Raw genomic sequence first — 20110 nt, 5'->3', positions numbered from 1 at the left:
TTGAAAAATTTCTGGATTTTGTTGCATATGGTATCCTTTCTTTTGTTTGTCAGTTTGCTTGTTTGTATGACGAATAATGACATCCAAAAATAACATCTAAAGAGATAGATAGAGAAAGAAAAAAAATCATGTAGTTATCGTATATTGTTTGAAACATAAAATGTTAAAATTAAAAATTGAATTAAATGATATTGAATCAGGATGCTTGTTTAATCAAATCAACGTGTACATGTTTTATCTGTTTTTTCTTTTAATAATATATGATTGTTGGACACGCACGAATGTTTTTGTTTTCTGTTTTGTTTTGCGATGAACACAATCTTCTTTTTTTTTGACAAAACACAGAAGAAAAAATCAATTTTTTGCAATTCAAAAATCACTCGAAAATTTTTGCAAAAATTAATACCAAAAAGTTGAAAAAATAATGAAGAATAAGGGGAAAAAATTATCATCGATTGATGATAATTACTATTACAATTAGTATGAGGTTTGTTTTGTTATTGTTTCATTCAATCATTTTGTCGATCATCATTATCGTTAAAATATAATTCATTTTTTTTCGATTTCGAAGGTGAAAGTATGTTATTTGTTTTGGTTGGAAGATTTTCCGTTATTGAATGATGATGATGATGCCTAATGATCCATCCAATGATAATAATTGTCAGTAATTGTTAATGGTGGTGATGATAATGGTGATGGTGGTTTTTGTCGGAGAAAACAAAAAGAAGAATGCCAAATAAAATTCATTTTTTGAGTTTTCGTTGTTATTGTCGCTGTTATTATTGATGACACCGACGACGACGACGAAAACAACAACAACAACTATGGTGATGATAATTGACAAAAGAAAAATATGTGGTCGTTTTTTCAATTACAAATCAACTTGTTTAGTCGATTGACATTTTTTTCTGGCTTGATGACATCATGCAATTATTATTGTTGTTGTTGAAACACCAAATATCATAAAAGAATTTCCAGGTAACGATAGGTAATTATTTTCTGTCATCAATGTAGTTGTCGTTTTCATCAGTTTTTTTCAAATATCCATAATGATTCACCTGGATACAAGATTTTTTTTCTTACTCTTCAAATTCTTGCATCCAATGTGATAATGATCTTCATACGTGTAAAGTGTTTAACACACAACAACAACAACAACAACAACAACAACAAACAAATTCAAAAGCAACGAACACAAGAAAAAACAAATTCAAAGAATATAATTTACCTTATATTTTTTTAAAATTATCATTGACTATTCTTGCGTATATTCACCACATTCTTAATTTGATGATGATGATGATGATTGTTGTTGTTGGGATCAAAAAATAACCAATCATCCGACAACAACACGACAATCACATGTGTTTGTATCTGGCAGTGGTTTCTTCTTTTTCATCTTCTTCAAATCTCACGATTGATCCGATTCATTGTCGCTAGTCACTTTTTAGTTGTACGAACCACTTGTTGTGTTTTGATTTGTGGCGGCAGCATTCTCTAAACACAAAAAATCATATTAAAAAACAACAATGCTTGAAAAAAAATTTGCCCCGACGAGGACGATGATGATCAACAAATTGTAGTGGTATAATTTTTATTATCATCAAAATCTACCATACGACCGATAACCGCCACTATTCAAAAAACATTACAGGTGATTTTTTTCTTGTTTTTTTTTGGAAAATGAACAGGTAACCATTGAATAATAAAATGCTAGTTCCTAACAAACTAACAAATAAAACTGTGAATGAATGAATTTCGTGAAAAAAATGAAGCCAGACCATTTTCATTTCATGATAATGCTGTATATATGTGGTAACTCCCTTTTGTCATTAAAATAGGTGGAGTTTTTTTCTAGCTAGCTAGTTTTCCGTTCTTTATTTCTTTATCTTTTGGAATAATGCAGAAAAAAAGTGTTGCCACTACTTGTTGATTATAAAAAGTGGCATGATGACCCGAGGACACCACCACTATTACAACAATAACAACAACAAAAAACGAGAAAAACACATTCGGACTGCCCGAATATTTTATTTTATTTTATAACAAACAGCCGGGAAAGAACTGAGCAATGATCGAAGAAATTTTTTTTCTGGAAAAAAATGTCGACAAACAAGTCTTTGAAAAGTAACAACAACAAACACAAACATACAACAGGAATTTTAGATGTAAGAGAATATATAAAAGAACAACATAAGTTGAAAGAAAAATGTGTTGAACTTTGATTCATATAACATGCATGGAGAACAATAATAATAATGATGATGCTGATGAATATATGAATATGATATATACATCCATACATCCATTAGGGCATCATGTAATTTTTTTATATAAAAAAATGTTTTAGTATATCATCAGTTGTCTTTGTTTTGTGGATGATTCAAAAATCAAATGAATTTCACCTTTCATAATGATGATGATGATCATGATCAAAATGATGTGAATGTATATAAAATGTTTTTACATTATTATTATCATTGCATAATAATAACTATCATTCATTGTTGTCATTGAATTTGTCATCATTCCGGTCATATCGTATATATGAATGATGGAGTGTTGATGGTCATTTCCACAAAAAAAATTTCCAGAAAAAAACTACTTTTTTTTTGTTTTCCTGTTATACATTCGAAATTCTGATCAAAGGTTGACAAAATAATGATTACACTCAGTACTTTTTTTTCGGTTGACATTCGCTAACCGGATACAGAAAAATAATCATAACTGATTGGATTTTTTCTTATCGAAAAAAGATCAATCTGATAATCGATTTTTTTCTTGTTGTTGTTTTTTTTATTGATCAATTCAATTTTGAATGATTATTATGTTTATAATATCATAAAAATATATGACGGAAATCAAATTAGAAATCTTGATAGATATTTTTTGTTTCAATTAATTTGATGTGATGATGATGATGATGATAAAGAATTGAATCATTTCATCATCATCAATCATTTTCTTTATTTGATATAAATTAACTAAATCATTATTGATAATTCGATCACTATCCGTCGGATTAAATATCATAATCGAAAGGATTGTTTTTGTTTGTTCGCCATTGAAAATGATTGAGAACACGAGATTTTTGAAAAAATCATTTTATTGAACAAAATAAATACGGAAAAAAAATTCAAGGGAATCAGTTCTTTGTTCGTTTTATGACACAAAAATGTTTTTTTGATTATATCAAATAAAAAATAAATGGATAAAGTTCAAAAAAACAAAATTAAACAAAATGGACAATATATTATTGGAAAAATAAGTTCAGTTTTTTGAAGTTATAAAAAAACATTTAAATGACGATGATAAATCTTAAACTTTAAACATTCCTCCATGTCCTGGCACGATATAATCGGCGATCGATAATATATAATCACGATTGATTCGTTGTGCGGTTGGATTCATTGATCCAGCATCAATCCATAATTGTTCATTCTTCAAATCGGCATATGATTCAAATAAATCACCAACAATGGCCACAGTACCTAATCGTTCAACATTATGACAGATTACACTAACATCGTTATGCATGTGGCCTGGAGTTGATATCAAATCAACGTTTTCGGTTAACTGTAGTGATCGTTGTCCGCGAAAAATATCAAATTCAAAATAATCACCGGAAGATCTTTGATCACCAACTATTTGCGCTGCATTTGGGAAAAGATTCAGATTACCAATATGATCTGTATGTAGATGTGTACCAATAACCATGCTAATATCATCAGTTGTCATGTGATTATTTTGTAAAAGTTTAATCAATTCATCTCGAGCCCATGGACCTAATGTATCAACAATAATATTCTGTCCATTATTCAATCGAATCAATGTCGATGAACCATTGGCTAACATTGAATTTGGTTTTGTATGCCAACGGCTATAACCATCTTGTAACACAATCACCTGATTTGACATTGTTGTTCGAAAAAAAAATGATGCAAAAAAATCATTCTTATTCAACAACTGATATTTGGAAAAAACACACTTTAAAGTGCCATCTATAGAACAATAAAGGAATTTTTCAGAGAAAAATTTTATTTGAATTTTTTTTTACAAGAACATATTACACATTGAATCACAAAATGAAATCAAAATAAACGAAAAAAAGTACACACTCTTTTTAAACACACGTACACACACAAGACACAAACAAAACGAAATAAATTACGCTAATATGATTAAACAGGTATCATAAATGCCAAAACAAAATTTAAGAAAAAACAAAATACGATATCCAAAAAGAAAAATTATATAATGATATCCATATTAAAAAAAAACAAATTTCAAATGTATTTTTTCGTCTTTATCGACAGATCTTCTTTTCTGAATGGTGTCCATATCATTCATTCATTTGTTTGAAAAAAATATACAGGAAAAAAAATGTTAACAAATTTGGAATGTGAATGTGTGTGTGTGCGTCGATTTCTGATTGAATCAATATTCTTACAATACACTATTTGGTATATCCAAAACATTCGAATAAAAAAAATGTTTTTTTTTAGTTTTTTTCTGATTTGTTTTGAAATGAAATTCAAAGAATATTTTTATATAGAATCCTAATGGTCGATTTAATGGGTAGAAATTTATTTATTTTTCATATATGTGAATGAGTAAAAGAGAGAAGAGTGTAATGCATGTGAATATTACTAAATAGCAGTATCGATGAATTGGAATATATTTTTTTCGAAAAATGTAGTAGTAGATAAGAATAAAGAATATTTTAGTATCCAATTAATGATGATGTTTGATAAACAATATTTGAGGGTTATTCGAATTATTAATCATCATGGTGAATTATATGTCAAAATATTATACCCCGATCCTTGATTCTGTAATAGATAATATAAACGTTTTTCCACTGCTTCACGATATCTATTCAATATGTAACGATCATCATTACTATTGATCTGTTGACTTAGGCTATGTAACAGAATCTGTGCTGTTTGATAACGTTTGAAACTCTGTGAAATTCAAAAAGAGAAAATTAAAGATTTATAAATTATCAGAAAAAATATTTACCTCTTCACGTGAACCGATCAATTCATCGACGGCACCTGATCGACACATTTTCAATGCATATTCATAGATGATTTTATCGGCCGAAATGTTGTCCAATGTTTTCAGCAATGATTTATTTTCATCCCGTAAATTATTACATAGGTCTAAACATTTATGATATTTATCTTTCATTATTTTCAACACTAGAAAAAAAGAAATTTTTATTTAAAAAAGGGGATCAATATGATTTGAAAGAAAATATTACCATTCCGAACATTATTCGACGTACAAAGACGTTTATCGCTAATTTCTTTTTGCGACAATTTTAATGCTGATGATAAGAGCTGTAAGCATCGAAAATATAGAACGAAATGTTCTTTGTTTTTCTGCTCTTCATCGAGTAGCTATATTTATGATGAAAAAATTGAAATGATTAGGATGGGAGTTATAAACAGAAAAATTTCTATTGTCAGCTTACCTCATTTGACGTAGTTGATTCGGATAACACAGCAATTGGATTAGATATGTCATTGACTAATTCAAATATTGAATCAACCAAAGCCAATACAAAGTTCAGTTTAGCTAATGTTTCATTGTGATGTTTGTCAAGTAAGGTCTCTTCGGACAATACGGGTGGTTCGAATGTGATGGCTGAATCTTTAACATATGGAAACATACGCGAACGAAACGAAGTAGATGAAGGTGATGGTGGTGAATGCATCATTTGACTTGCACTAGGACAACATGGATATAAATGTTGATGTGCACCAGTAGATGGATGATGTGGATGATGATTCAATGGATAATAAGGATGTACAGTAGTTGATGATTGAAAATGATGACGATGAACTAATTTATTGTTATCTGGACCTTGTGCTTGTGGTTGAACGGCTGTCATTCCACAAAAATGTCCAGGACCAGCCGGGCAATATGTTTGTGGATGACCGTGTGGATGGTGATGATAATGTTGGGGATAATGTGGATAATTTTGTTGTTGCTGAATATTCAATGCACGTGTTGATCCATAATAATCTTTGGCTAACGACGATGATGATGAATGTTGGATAGTTTTCATTAGGCTATCATTATTATTAGCTGGTAAATGCGAACTAATCGATGGTTCCGTTTTACTATGACGAAGATTCGAATGTTGAGATGATTTGGGTGATATATTTTGCATTGTATATCGTTCCGGTGATCCATGATGATATTGTTGTTGATGATGATGATGTGGATGATGATTGGCCATCGAACCATAATGATAGCCGGATAGATTTGAATAATTTGATGTAGGACTGAAAATAAAACAATAAATAAATTATTCACAAAAAATACATTGTATTAGAATACATACTAATTAAAATATGATGGTGAAATTGCTTGAGGAAATTGTTGTTGTTGTTGCGGATTTAGATGAGGTATACTAAGACGACGAGATCGATGATAACTACTATTATTTCCAGAATTCATCTGCATGAAACCCGATCCGGGTGATTGGGTTGGACTTGATCCAAGTACAAAATTCACCGGTGGAGACATTTGACTAACATCAGTGGTTAATATATGTCGAGAAGAGCCGCCACGAGAACTAGCACTTTCAACACTCGAACCAATCGATGATGACGAATCATTTCGTTTGAGATTCAATGTATTTGGTGGTGAACAGGTTGGCTTTTGCGTGTTTGATGATTGTCTACGCTGTTGATTATTATTATTATTAACAATATTCTGCGGTGGTGTTCGTGGAGGACTTTGACTAGCCATCGATGATTTACCATTTCCACCGCCACCACTAGTCGACTCGGAATCACTTTCATGTATGACGCCAATGGAACTTGAATTAGAACCACTTGAACGCTGTATCTGTTCATAAGCGGCACGTTGTGTTGGTACAGGAACCGGTTCAGGCATGGCATATGAAACCAATGGTCTCAATGTACGATTTAATATTCTTTGAGAAAGACTAGATTCTGCTGCCGTTGTCATGGTTCCTGTAACAGCATTTGGAATTTGTTGGGGCACAATCGTTGCAACAACATCTTCATTTATCATAACAAAATCATCGACATCACTTGTTTCACCGCTATTCGGTGATTGACGATTTTTATTGCTATTTGTATTCTCTTTCTTTTCCGATTCGATATTTGTTTTTAAATTTTTCATTTGGTTAGAACTAGACGATCCTCCCTTGTTGATATTAGCCAATTTATTCTCCTCTTTTAAACGATTTACCCGAGAATTTTGATGCTGTTTCATATAATTAGGTTTAATATTTTCTTGATTGAATTTTGAATTTTTATTATCACAATATGTCATCATTGGAGGCAAATTAATATCTTCGTTTAGGAATGGATGACAAAAAAATTCTTCAAAATCCATACGATCTTTGGCATTTCGTCTTAGTAAACGAGTGAGAAGATCGGCCAATAGGGGTGAAGTGCTTTTGGGTATCCTAATGGAATTTGAACAATGATGAAAAAAACAATTTTTTAAATAAGGAAATTTTATTTGCAACATGATTTTGTAATATATATTGCATCAATATAAATTGATTAGAAAATTTGATATAATTCGAATACATCCGATTGATTTGAATCAAAATGCGAAAAATGAATAAATAAATAATTTTGACAGATGGAATCAAATCAAATCAAAACATTGGTATTTTTCCCTTCATTTTTTATGTCTATCTTATTTTCTAAATATATATTATTTATCGATAAACTGACATTGAACCGTTTTTAACATCAATGTTGTTTTTGTTGTTGTTATTGTTGTCATCGTCGTGGTGTTTATCCTCGATTCGATTCAATTGATAATTCATTCAACCGAGAAAACAAGCTAACTCGTTAACTTGTTGCTAAGTGATTATTTTTATACATATTTCTATAAATCAAAAAAAAATGTTCAACGTTCAGAATAGAGACAAACATGTTTTGTCTAAACATGGAAAAGCAACAACAACAACAACAACAACAATGATAATGCTGATAATATAGGAGGAAAAAAATGGGAAAAAACAAACACTTACATTGGAGCTAAATTTGGTGTCGATTCATAATAATGTCGTAATTCTTGAGGTGTGTTTGCCTTGAATGGTGCCTGTCCAGTTAAACATTGATAGATAATTGTTGCGATCGACCATAGGTCAGCTTTTGCACCATATCTTTGTGACATTATCACTATTTGAAATAATAAATTTAAAAAGAAGAATTAAAGGATATAGGGAATGTCCATAAAATTTGTATTTGTCATTTATTTACATTTGAAATTTTAAATTTAGATAAATCTATCAAGAAATTTCACAATATAATACTATTGCCCTGTTTATCATATGTACATGCATATTCAACTGATCAACACAACGATAAAAAAAATTAGTGGAAAAAAAACCGAAGGAAATAAAATCTAATCTAATGCTATAATGTCATTTACGTCGATCATAGCATCATTTCCATTATTATTATTGTTTATTCCCCACGATGATGATGATTTTTTTTTGGCTTCGATTCAAATCAAAAGCAAGACAATGTACGAAAAATAAAAGCAATGATAATCATATGAATTGAATTGATGTATGTCATTGAAACTTGATTAAAAGATTGCATCATCATCATCATCATTCTATTCGTCTTTAAATAAATTTGTTTTCAAAAAAAATGATGCAAACTAAAGAATTCAATGTCATCATTCTGAAAAGTCAATATCATTTGTAATAATGTATCTGTATTGTGTATGTCATCGAGAACATTTCTTCTCTATTCTGTTTGTAAACTATGATGAAATCATTTCCTTACATCTTATGAATTTCGAAAAAAAACCTAAACCCAAATTATTCGGAATCAAAATGATTATTTTTTTTCATCTCTATCGTTTTTCCTGTTCATAACGACAAAAATCAAAATCAAGCTTAACATTGTTCTAGAGAATTAATATGAAATCTAGAAACTAAACTAAACATTGACATAAAGAGTACATGGCCAATATTGTTAATAAATTATGATGATCACATCGAATTGCATGATTTAAAATATAATAAAACACACACACACCAACAAACAAGCATATAAATATTAATACCTTCTGGAGCCATATACATTGGTGAACCACAAAGTGTAGCTGCCATGACACCTTCACCAAGAAATCGTGCAAAACCAAAATCGGCAATCTTCAATTGTATTTGTGTCGGGGGTGGCATACCACCATCATCATCAGATTGATAACAAAGTAAAATGTTCTATAAACAAAATAATAATAATAATAAAGAGGTTATTAGGCAGATGGAAATCGATATTGTAAACAAAATAAAGAATGGCATAAATCATTTAAAAGTTTTCCTATTCTTTTTTATATGCTGTATTGTTTTATTACCGGATTCATTTCATTGTAAATTATAGTAATAATCGATATATTGTCAAAATTAAGGAAAAAAAATCTAAAAGTTTCAACTAAATTAACTAACTATATGTAATATTATTTAACAAAAAACAAATGTAATAAGATAAAATAAGAATAGTAAGAAAACAAAAAACAACAAACCTGAGGCTTGAGATCACGATGGACAACGCCTTTAGCATTCAATGCTTTCATCGCGGCAGCTATGGAAAATACAAAAGAAAAAAAAACCAATCGATTAAATTAGGAAATTTTCATTGAAGGATTAGAATGTATATAAAGAAAACGAAATAAAATATTATAATTTAGATAAGATTATTTTAAAAATTTACCTATTTGTCGTAAAAATACACGAATAGTAGTCTCGGATAATGTTCGTTTAGCTTTAGAAAATAAATAAAAAAACGATGAAAAAATTTTGAATTAAATTTTTAAAAAAATACTTACTTGCATTAAGATAATCGGCCAAATCACCACCATTACAATATTCCATAACCAGATAAACATATTGTGTAGTTTCTTTACAATCCAATAGACAGACAACATTTTCATGATGTAATTCAGTTAATTCCTGTAGAATTTTTATTTCTTTTTTCAATAAATTTTGTGAACGTGAAAGATTTTTCTTGGTTATTCGTTTGATGGCAACTTCTTTTTTAGGATTCTAAAATAATATCAACAAAAAAACAAAACAAAAAAAAAGAAAGAGAAAATTTGATGATGAAATCGTATAGATTAATTTCAATATAATCGTATTGATTGACAAAAAAAAGGATTGTATGTTATTCAATCAAATCATGAAATCCGATATATCAATGAAATTGATTTTAATCAATACATCGATAGATTTGATATGTATGTAGTACAGATTATATGTACTTTTCTCCATTTCGAAGCTTATCAATCTATTTTTAGAGTGTAATTATTTGAGATTTTTATTTTAGCATAGTTATATGAATCCTCATTTATATATCTTCCTTATTGTGATTATCCAATTTGAATGGAAAAAAATCAGGATACAAACACACATAACCTAATATAGACTATCAATCGAATTTCAATAATCATCATTAATGAACATCACGAGAATAAAAAACCCAAAGAGAAAAAATGAACAAAAGAAGCACGCGTTCGACAATACCAGAAAAAAAATTACTGAATCACATGCCTTCCATTTTTGACATACAGGATTATTATATGATGGATTGATGGTGTAACGAACCAGAATGTTTTATCATCAATTTTTTTCTCTAATTCATCATAATTTATCACTAAATTATCGTTTTTACTTTTAAGTTTTATCTATCAACAATAATCATTCGGCAGACATCAATTGATTGTTAAAATAGAAGAAAAAATGTCGTTAAATATTTAAAACCGGTTGTAATCCAGTTGTTGATGTAGTAGAAAAAAAGACTTTGAATAAAAAAAAATAAGTTTGAATTGAATGAATGAATTTACAATATAAAAAAATGCTCCAAATTTCAAGTGTTTAATGTTGCTAAATAAATTATCTCAAACAAGGCCTATTATGACGAAATCATAAAAAAATTATCATCACTTATTGATTGATTATCAGTTAAACTACTGTACAAAAATTTTTTGATATTTCTCCCATCATAAAAACCAACATGTGAGGTTCACATGTTTTTTTCAAAATGAATGTCTTGTATAATATTGATAATTTTTTTTTTGAATCAGACACAAAACGATAACAATCAGATTGAATTTGAGAGATGAGAGTACAAAATGTACATATTTATATGAAATAATTTTTTCCTGTTTATGAAACATGGACGGAAACCTATTAAACTAGAAAACTGATGGAAATTACATTCAACTAGAAGAGAATATGACGTTTTGTTTTTCAATAATCCATGACCGATCACATTGAATTGCACGTGTTTTTCAGGTGCACATGCTGTTTTTATCTCTCACGAGAAATTATTACGACAACATAAACAAAAAGAAAACTTGACAAATATAAAGCCATAAACGGGTGGAAAAAAATCCGTTGACAAATTTATGGATAAACAATAATTTTAATTTGAATGTCGTAGTCATTGAAAATGAATATAATCATAAATTTTGATAGAGCCATCAAATGACTGCTTTATTCTATAGATATGAATGAATCAAATAATGTAATCACAGATGACCCTTTCATTACATCGATTCTAAACATAGCTTCAAATAAATAGATCAATCAAAATATGGTGAACAATTTTTTATTTGTTGTAAAAGGGAAATAAACCCGTTACGAATCTAATGGATTCGACCCAGATATGCCAAAAATACGCAACATAAATAAGTCATATGAAATGTAGGCTGACACAAACATCATCATTTTCTTTTGCTTCTTTTTTTCCAAAAAATTTCTGTTTTCAAATAATAACAATATCGTCAATCACAAATACACATGGCGCCAAAAGTAACCAAGAAAAAAATAAGGAAAATAAATGATGCTATGTTTGCCAAAAGCTAAATTCTCATCTATATCGAGTTATACAATCAAATACTATTACACCACTAGTATCACATCTTGACTATCATCACTACCACCACTAGATCAACATGTTTAAATTATTATTACTATAATAATGATGATTAAAGAAAAAACTCTTTCGATTCACATAAGACTGAAATATAGGAAATATAAAGTGCGTAGATTCAATTTTCTAATCCCTGACATAAAAAAAAATTCACATAAATCAAATCATCATCATCATCAAATGAGTAACATACGGAAGAATCACATGCACATTAAAACGAAATTGATTTATCAAATCACCCTTTTTTTCGTTATGAACTAACTCTTTTTTTTGAAGTTCACATGATATTCGATAATATTCTTTTTTTCAAAACTTATGAAATAATGAAAAGGCTATTAACTTTTGAGTTTCCTTACATGCGTGAATTCAAACAACAAAGAAATAGGCGTGTTATTTATTTATTTTTATTTTTTTTTTGTTGACTTCGTAATTATTTCCTTTTTCCTTTATTCATTAATATTGATAATTTTTTACAATTCCAAAATTACACACCCGCGCGAATAACATTTTGTAATTTTTATTAAAGAAAGTTTCATTATTTGATAGAAAGAAATGATAATAAATATTATTCATAATGTGATGTTCATTCTACTTTTTTTTTATTAAATCGAATTTCTGAATACAAAGAAAATTTCAAATAAGAAATTCGTTAGTCTATCTTTATCTGTAAAGAAAATAAATAACAAATATACACATGGAACAAGTCCAATTAAGGTAAACGAAGGTGAATATAGTTTTTTTTGAAAAGGGAGAAAAATATTGAAAAATATAATTTATATAAATGTGAATTTGATGAAGGATTCAATCATCAAAAAAAAGTACAAAATTCAGTTTTCACATAGAGTTTGTAAAACTTTCGTTTATTTGATATTGTATTTCATTTTATTTCAATGAAAATAGACAAAAAAAAGTGAAATGATTTTAAGAATAATTGATTTTTTTTCATCGTCGAAAGGATTACATTCTGAATTATCCAATGCGTGTGTGTGTGTGTGTGTAAAAGAACAAAGACGAATTTAGATTTGAAATTTTCAAACTCATTGTTTGACATTCATCATCATGCCTTACATAAAAAATACATACATAAAGACAGGAATAAACTGGTCTATACAAGTACAATTATTCTGTTCAATATTTTTATTTTTATTTACAAAAAAATCATCTGATGTACACACCTATCATATACAATTCAACAAAACACGCACACACACTTATACATGTGTGTCAACTCTTTTTTTTTCATTGTTGTGGTGGTTATAACTTTATTTCCATTTCCAATAAGATTTAGGCGCCATGTGATTATTTTTAGGAAGAAAAAGAAATAATGAAAAAAAAGAGAGAAAAAAAATCGATGCATGAATGGATCCATCCATGTTCTTATGCACATACATTTAGTGTGTGTGTCTTTGCACTTGTTGCTTATGACGAATAATAATAATAATGATCATCATCATCATCATTATTATGGAAGTTTCACCTTGAAAACAAAATACATTTGCCTGGCGTTGTTGTTCTCTTTTCACATTACTTTTTCTTTCGTCTTGTCTTTCGTTGTAAAAAAACACACACACTATACAAACACACTATTCTTTGGATAGATTTTTTCTGTGCTTTTCAAATTTTTGAAAAAAAAATGTAATAATAATATTAATTCATGAAAAAAAGAAGAAAAAAATTAAAAATCATCATGTGCATCTGAACAGAAATGTACTTTTTTTTGTTGAGTGTGTAAATGAATTGCATATTATAAAGACACACACACACATAGACAATTGATCGTTTATCATTAAAAAAAATCCGTGTTAATCATTCTATGATGATGAGGATGATGATGAGGGTTTTAAAAAAATTTATGAATTCCAAATGAATAATTATCAAGGATAAATAAATGGTCATAATAAGCGTTTTAGAATCTTTGATTTGATCAAACAAAAAAAAATTGACATCATCAAATTCATTTTATCGATCGATCGAAGAATTTGTTTTCTCTACCATATCAAACAGGATCTGTATTAAAGTTTAAACAAATCATTCATCATTGTTGTATGATTGATGGAAGGACATTTTTTTCGCCAAAAAAAACAATTCAAATTTCCATTTCAACTTTTATTTGTTGTCAACTGTAAACAACAAACAAATTCAAAAATTTTCTATTTACGGGATTTTTTTTCATGTAGAATAACAATGGACAAAAAAAGAAAAGAAAACATATCCATGGAAAAAAGGGCAAAAACGAAAAAAAAGAGACATATGTCAGCGTTAAATAATTCAAAAAAAAAAAAAATCCTTTTCACCTTTTCGCTCCAATATATTGCTATTTTTTCGCACACACAAACACAGAAGAAAACTCCTTCAGTTTTTCAATGATAATTACAAGTGAAAAAAAAATTTTAGAAAAACAAATCTTTCATGCTTCTTTAATGCTACCAAAATGATGGCCATCATATGAACATTTTATTAAATGGACATTTTGTTGATTTTTGTTTGTCGTTTTTTTTGACTGTTTGGTTGTTGTCATATATTCAGGTAAGATTGCCAAAAAAAAATGTTTATAGAAAACTACAATAAATAACAAGTTATTGTAATCAGAATAACTTGAACTAACAAATGAAATAAATAAAATGGTGACCCTAACAAAATCTATCGACCATTCAAACAAGCCATTTAAACAACGTTAAATCCTTCAAGATAAGAAAAATGGTAATCATCATCATTATCATTATCATTATCATTATTTGAATTTATCAAAAGATTCAAGTTCGAGGAAACGAAAAGAAATAATAAAAAAATAAGAAGAAATGCATCATGAATTTTGCTATTCAACGATTTCATTACATTGAAAATCGTGTATAATTTCTGGTTTCTTTCATCTTTCTACACATTTTTCTCTCTCACTATCCATCTTTCCTTGACCATAATCGATATTAATTTTATAATTGTAATAGATTCATAAATGAAAAGAAGAAAAGGGAAAAAAACCCTCGAAGCGATATCAATTACAATCACCACAATCATTATAATCGATTATTTTAATCATTATAATATATGACCTCAATGGAAAATATAAAAAAAAATTTAATGAAATTTATGTTTTGTTTGCTGGCCAGAATTCAATATTTAGAAAAATAAATGATAACCTTTGTAATAATAAGAAATTTAATGTGAACGAACTGAATCATCACCTAAAAAAACAACAATTTATCTATATAAATGAAATGTACAATGTTCATTATTCTCGTATATTATATAGCGATAATGATGAGCCAACATTCTATTGTAATTCTATCCATATTCATCTATAGAATTCAATTCTTTATACTATGAGTCATCGTACGAATCGTTAAATCATTACGGACAACAACACTAGGATCGCTATTGGTTAAATTAATAAAAATAATGTTAGTTTTTTCTTTGATTCTATTCATTCTTTCGAAAAAAAAACATTAACATATTTCATTTTTTCGATTCTCATACGATGATCAAACAAAAAAATTGAAAGAAAAATAATAATAATAATAATGATGAACAACAAAGTTTATTGCTCTCTATTTATACTCATTCATTATCCATCGGAACACGAAAACAAAAAAAAACAAAAGCCAAGAATTTTTATTTTGTTTTGGTTTAAATCCTAGATAATCAACAAACATAAAAATGATACATATCTAAACGATAGAAAAAAAAGGATATCATAGGATATGGTAGCCATAATCTTAATCAAGATAACATAAGTTGATGATGAATAAACAATAATTTCATAATGCGTCATAAAATTATTTATAATAATTATCAACTATTTACTAAAGTTGTTACAAAAATAGAGATGATTTTGCGTACGTGTGTGCGTTATTGTTGTTTTGTTTTTTTCAGAAAAAAAAATGAAAAATGCAATCATTACTTAATGTGTTAAACATGAAAGACATAGGGCAATTGCCAAAATGAATGTCAATGTCATTTAGATATCATAGCCCAATTATTATATAAATAATCAATCAACATTGTGGTCTAATATTGAAAATTTGAGCCAAAGAAAATATTGACCATTTATAAACACACACACACACGCCTACACAGTAAAATGTTAATGAAAAAATAAAAAACTTACATTTATAAAACGACCTTTATATACCACAGCAAATGCACCATGGCCAAGCATATCCTTATCATTATATTCAAATTGTCCAATTGTTTCCATTGTTAATGATGATTTTTTTGTCTTTTCTTCAGAAATTGATCAGTTGAGAAAAAAACAATTTATCGATTGATGATGATGATTTTTAATGTTGATTATTTGATGTATAAATTATCATTTGCAATATGGCCATGTCCATGTGTTTCACAAGAACAATTTACAACAAAAAAATACTATGCATAACACCGGAATAGCATGAGATGTTTATGTGTTTGTGTGTGTTTGGTGTGCAATAATCATGAGAATAACATCGAACAGACGATGATGATGATGATGATGATGACGATAATAATAATAATGATGATGATAATAATGTGAACGTCATCAAAACGTTTTTTTTTAATTTTTTGATCCAAATGTAAATTATTCAATAATGACGATGTTTATCATAATCATAATTAATTTTGTTTTGTTCATGGAATGATCGTCATTGAAATTTTCGGGCAAATTTGTTTATTTGTTTTAAATCAATGATATTGTTTAAAAATAGGACCAAGACTTTGAATAGTAAAGGCAAAAAGAGTTTTACAATTTGTCATCAACAAAATTTGTTTGTTTGGGGATTCTTGTTTTTTTTGTATTTATGGATCTATTTGTTGTTTGAAAATGTGTTTATATGTTTGACATTAATCAATCAATCAATATCCATAATTATGAGAATGTTTGTTGTTATATTAATGGTTGGATGACGATGGATGATGTTTGGTGATCGTGATTACATCGATTAAGGATAAAGTTTATTTTATTTTTATTTGTTTTTTTTAAATATGTTATTGTTGTTTATTAGAAAATCGTTGTTGTTGTTGTCATGCAGCATCCATAGTGATCATCAATGAGAAAAAAAAGGGTATCGAATGGTGAAATCTTGATGTTGTTGTTTTTTTTAGTACACAAAAAAATGATCAGTTCGTCTGAAATGGACATGAAAAAAATTGGGTAAACAGAGAGGGAGAAAAACAAATTTCAATTATAAATTCTCCTTAGAAACACTCAATCAAATAAATCAATGAATGATGATAAACAAACATCAACATCAAGTTGGTAACAAAAATTTAATGCAATGACGACATTATTTGAATGATAATAATTGTCACTTACCTATTTAGTGGATAAATCAATTGAATTCTTTTTTTTCATAATTATCAATTTTGATCAGAGAATAAAAGTTTGTGGATAAAAATCAATAGCATTTTATTGTATGGCAAATTTTATATGTTTTCAATGATAATGATGATCGATAGATTCAAATTAAAATTTTCTGTTGAAATTGATTCGAAATTTGAAAATTGAGATCAGAATCACAATGAAAAAAAAAGAAAACAAAATTTTGATTCTGTTTAAGTAATTTTATTTTTCTTCAGGAAATTTTTTCGCTAAATGCTTCGTATTTGGTGAATCAGGTGACAATTTTTTTTTGTTGAAATTATGATGACTTTTCGATAAGAGATGATTTATTTTCGTTGCTTATGATTTTGACAAGATTAGAATCGAGATCACAATTTTTTTTTGATGATGATGATGAGGATTATATGAGAATGAAAAAATTATCGTTGAGATTTTTTGATGAGCACAAAAAAATGAATATCACAATTTTTTTTTAAAATAATTATTATATTTGGAAAATCAGCAAATCGTTTTCGAACTCTATGGAGTTGTTATTGTTTAATCAAAGCTAAATTTTCGAAAATTTTTCAAACATTCAATTGGAAATCAACATTTTTTTTCAATTAATGTTATTGTCAATAACAAATCAAATAATGATTATGGTTAGATACAAATCAAATCAAAACAAAACAAACCAAAAAAAAAGGATCAATCCAATATGTATACAAAAATATTGAACGAAAACGCGTAGAAAATTTTTAAAATTTACGCTACGACGAATATAATACCAGAAATAAAAATAATTTCTTTTTTCGCATGATGATGATGTTGATGTTGATGTTGTTTAAATATACACACACACTAACCAAGTATGTGTGTCTATTTGGATTGTTGTTTCTTCCTTTTTTTTGCGATTTTGCTGCTTAACAATCAAATTGAATTCAACAACAACAAAAAAATCAAACTACAAAACCCAATATTATTACCACTACCAAAATGGATAAAAGAGCCAAAAAAAAAGTTTGTATACACAATGAATGCAGAACAAAAAATTATCCACAAAATAACAAAGCAGTCAACGAATTCAATTGAGAATGTGTGCTGAGGAGGATTCAGGATTCACTCAATCAACCAAATAAATTAAAAAACGAAATAATCATAATAAAAAAAAAAAGAAAATGATCCAACCAGCCAGCCATCGAAACCAATGGTAAACATACAGAAGAGTTTGTCATTATCATTTGTTGTTGTTGTTGTTGGGCTGTATGTTTGTATTAAAAAAAATGAATAAATGTTTTATTCACAAAAGATGATCAAAACAAAAAACAAAACAAAACAAAACAAAACAATGCGCATACGCATACAGATGTTTTATTAAATCTTTTTTTTCAATACACATTTCTTAACTGCTACAATTTTCATCCAAAAATGTACATGTATTTTAATCAATAAAAATAAAGGGTGTATTGTAACATGCTAACATCATCATATGTATTGGATACATCGATACTTCCATTAGATTTGTTTTTTTCTTTGTTGTAGATGCATATATTACAGGTAAATGAATAAATTTTGTATCAAAACAATAAATAATACGCATGCGTGTGTATCTTCTTTGTTTGTTGTCTCTATTTGATGCAAAATGTTGAAGAAAAGAAAAAATAAAAGAAGATTCTCTTTTTTTTACAATATATGTTTGTTGTGTTCCATTTTTTGTTGATGTTGTTGCAATTCAATTCTTTTCGCAATCATAATCAAACTAGAAATATTGATTAAAAATGCCTTAAGGGTCATGAAAAAAGGGTAGTGGTGGTGATGATAATGATGATGATTAAGAAAATGATGGTGATTGTGGCTATCAAGGTAATGATCCAGCCTTGATCATATGATTGATCAATTCATTTGATGATTCATGTTGGAAATTCTTTCATTCCAATAGCTAAAATAAAAGAAAAAATCATTGACAGTGACATTGACATTTAGAATTTTAATTGATGATTTGTAAATCAATGATTGTCAGAATACATGATCTTGATGCAATAGATTGGATCAGTAACAAATACAAATACTTTGCAAACGTCTTAGACAAATGGTCACCAATAATAATAAGGAAAACAAATTAATTAATTTTTTTTTAAATCTAATTATCATAAGATATTGTTGTCAAGTGATTGATGTTTTAGAATCTTGGATCAACAACATTGCAAATGTAATGAAACAAACAGATTATCTGGTCGATAAAATTTTCCATTAATTTTATTTTTTTTTTTTGCTCTTGTTTTATCATCATTCATTTTTCTCACGAGGTCGTAAACATTGCAGATGACGATGATTCATCGCAATCATCACATTGCGACATAGTCCATCTGATCGATACGTTCGAAAAAAAAGGTGATCAGTGATCATTCTCGAATTGATAATTGTCATTGAAATGAAAAAAAGCAACGAAAATTAATTCATTACGAATGTTTTTCCTGTTTGCGTTGTTGTTATTGTGTTAATTAATTAAGTCAATAAAAAAATTAAGAAATTAAAAAAAAATTCGGATAAAATCCAAGGTTTAATGGAATTTTTTTCCACCCGTTTCATCCAGTATAGAAAAGAAAAAAGGATATGTATACGAAACAAATCGATCAACATTTATTATCAATAACAATATTTTTTCTGTTAGCAACAATTACATTTCAAATAGGTTACATATTTATACAAATAATTTTTTTTATCGAAGTTATTGTCCTAAAATTCTATGATAAAAATAATAGTGGTAAAGATAATCGTTCCGTTTGTCTACATAATCAACAATGTTCATTAATTGAACGTAAACTTTGGATTATTTGTCGTTTATCGGATGGTACTAATCAAATGA

General features: G+C 27.9%; 2 protein-coding genes and 1 long non-coding RNA gene across 3 annotated transcripts; 1 reads left to right on the top strand and 2 right to left on the bottom strand.

The window, feature by feature from the left end:
* The first annotated feature begins 231 nt into the window (after window positions 1-231).
* Window positions 232-2352, top strand: LOC142645874 (uncharacterized). The gene is made up of 2 exons (XR_012846903.1): window positions 232-487; window positions 572-2352. It is a non-coding gene; the product is annotated as an uncharacterized LOC142645874 (long non-coding RNA).
* A 736-nt stretch (window positions 2353-3088) lies between these two features.
* LOC113791726 (metallo-beta-lactamase domain-containing protein 1) lies at window positions 3089-3975 on the bottom strand. Its single transcript, XM_027341536.2, has one exon. The coding sequence runs from the start codon at window positions 3916-3918 to the stop codon at window positions 3319-3321; it is 600 nt and encodes a 199-aa protein (XP_027197337.2). The 5' UTR covers window positions 3919-3975; the 3' UTR covers window positions 3089-3318.
* A 261-nt stretch (window positions 3976-4236) lies between these two features.
* On the bottom strand, window positions 4237-18511 carry Atg1 (serine/threonine-protein kinase unc-51-like protein Atg1). The gene is made up of 12 exons (XM_075823345.1): window positions 17239-18511; window positions 16054-17051; window positions 9844-10060; window positions 9729-9779; window positions 9541-9599; window positions 9082-9238; window positions 8033-8183; window positions 6356-7453; window positions 5480-6296; window positions 5267-5405; window positions 5023-5204; window positions 4237-4964 (listed from the first exon to the last, which is right to left on the bottom strand). Exons 2-12 carry the CDS (start codon window positions 16141-16143, stop codon window positions 4788-4790), a joined length of 3138 nt encoding a protein of 1045 aa, XP_075679460.1. The 5' UTR covers window positions 16144-17051; window positions 17239-18511; the 3' UTR covers window positions 4237-4787.
* Window positions 18512-20110: the final 1599 nt, after the last annotated feature.

Source organism: Dermatophagoides pteronyssinus, unplaced genomic scaffold, assembly GCF_027571235.1.
Source record: "Dermatophagoides pteronyssinus isolate colony J.1.1.1.1 unplaced genomic scaffold, Derpt_VIB-CSIC_2022.12 sq0026, whole genome shotgun sequence".
NCBI classification, from domain to species: Eukaryota; Metazoa; Arthropoda; class Arachnida; order Sarcoptiformes; family Pyroglyphidae; genus Dermatophagoides; species Dermatophagoides pteronyssinus.
The sequence above is the reverse complement of the archived record's forward strand: the minus strand, read 5'-3'. Positions and strand labels throughout refer to the sequence as shown.

Bases quoted from the DNA above. Each gene is read 5' to 3' on its own strand.
- LOC113791726 (XM_027341536.2), bottom strand. From the start codon at position 3,918: ATGTCAAATCAGGTGATTGTGTTACAAGATGGTTATAGCCGTTGGCAT.
- Atg1 (XM_075823345.1), bottom strand. From the start codon at position 16,143: ATGGAAACAATTGGACAATTTGAATATAATGATAAGGATATGCTTGGC. The intron at 9,780-9,843 runs GTAAGTATTTTT...TATTTTCTAAAG, and splicing joins GGCCGATTATCTTAATGCAA to CTAAACGAACATTATCCGAG. The intron at 9,239-9,540 runs GTTTGTTGTTTT...TTTTGTTTATAG, and splicing joins ATCGTGATCTCAAGCCTCAG to AACATTTTACTTTGTTATCA.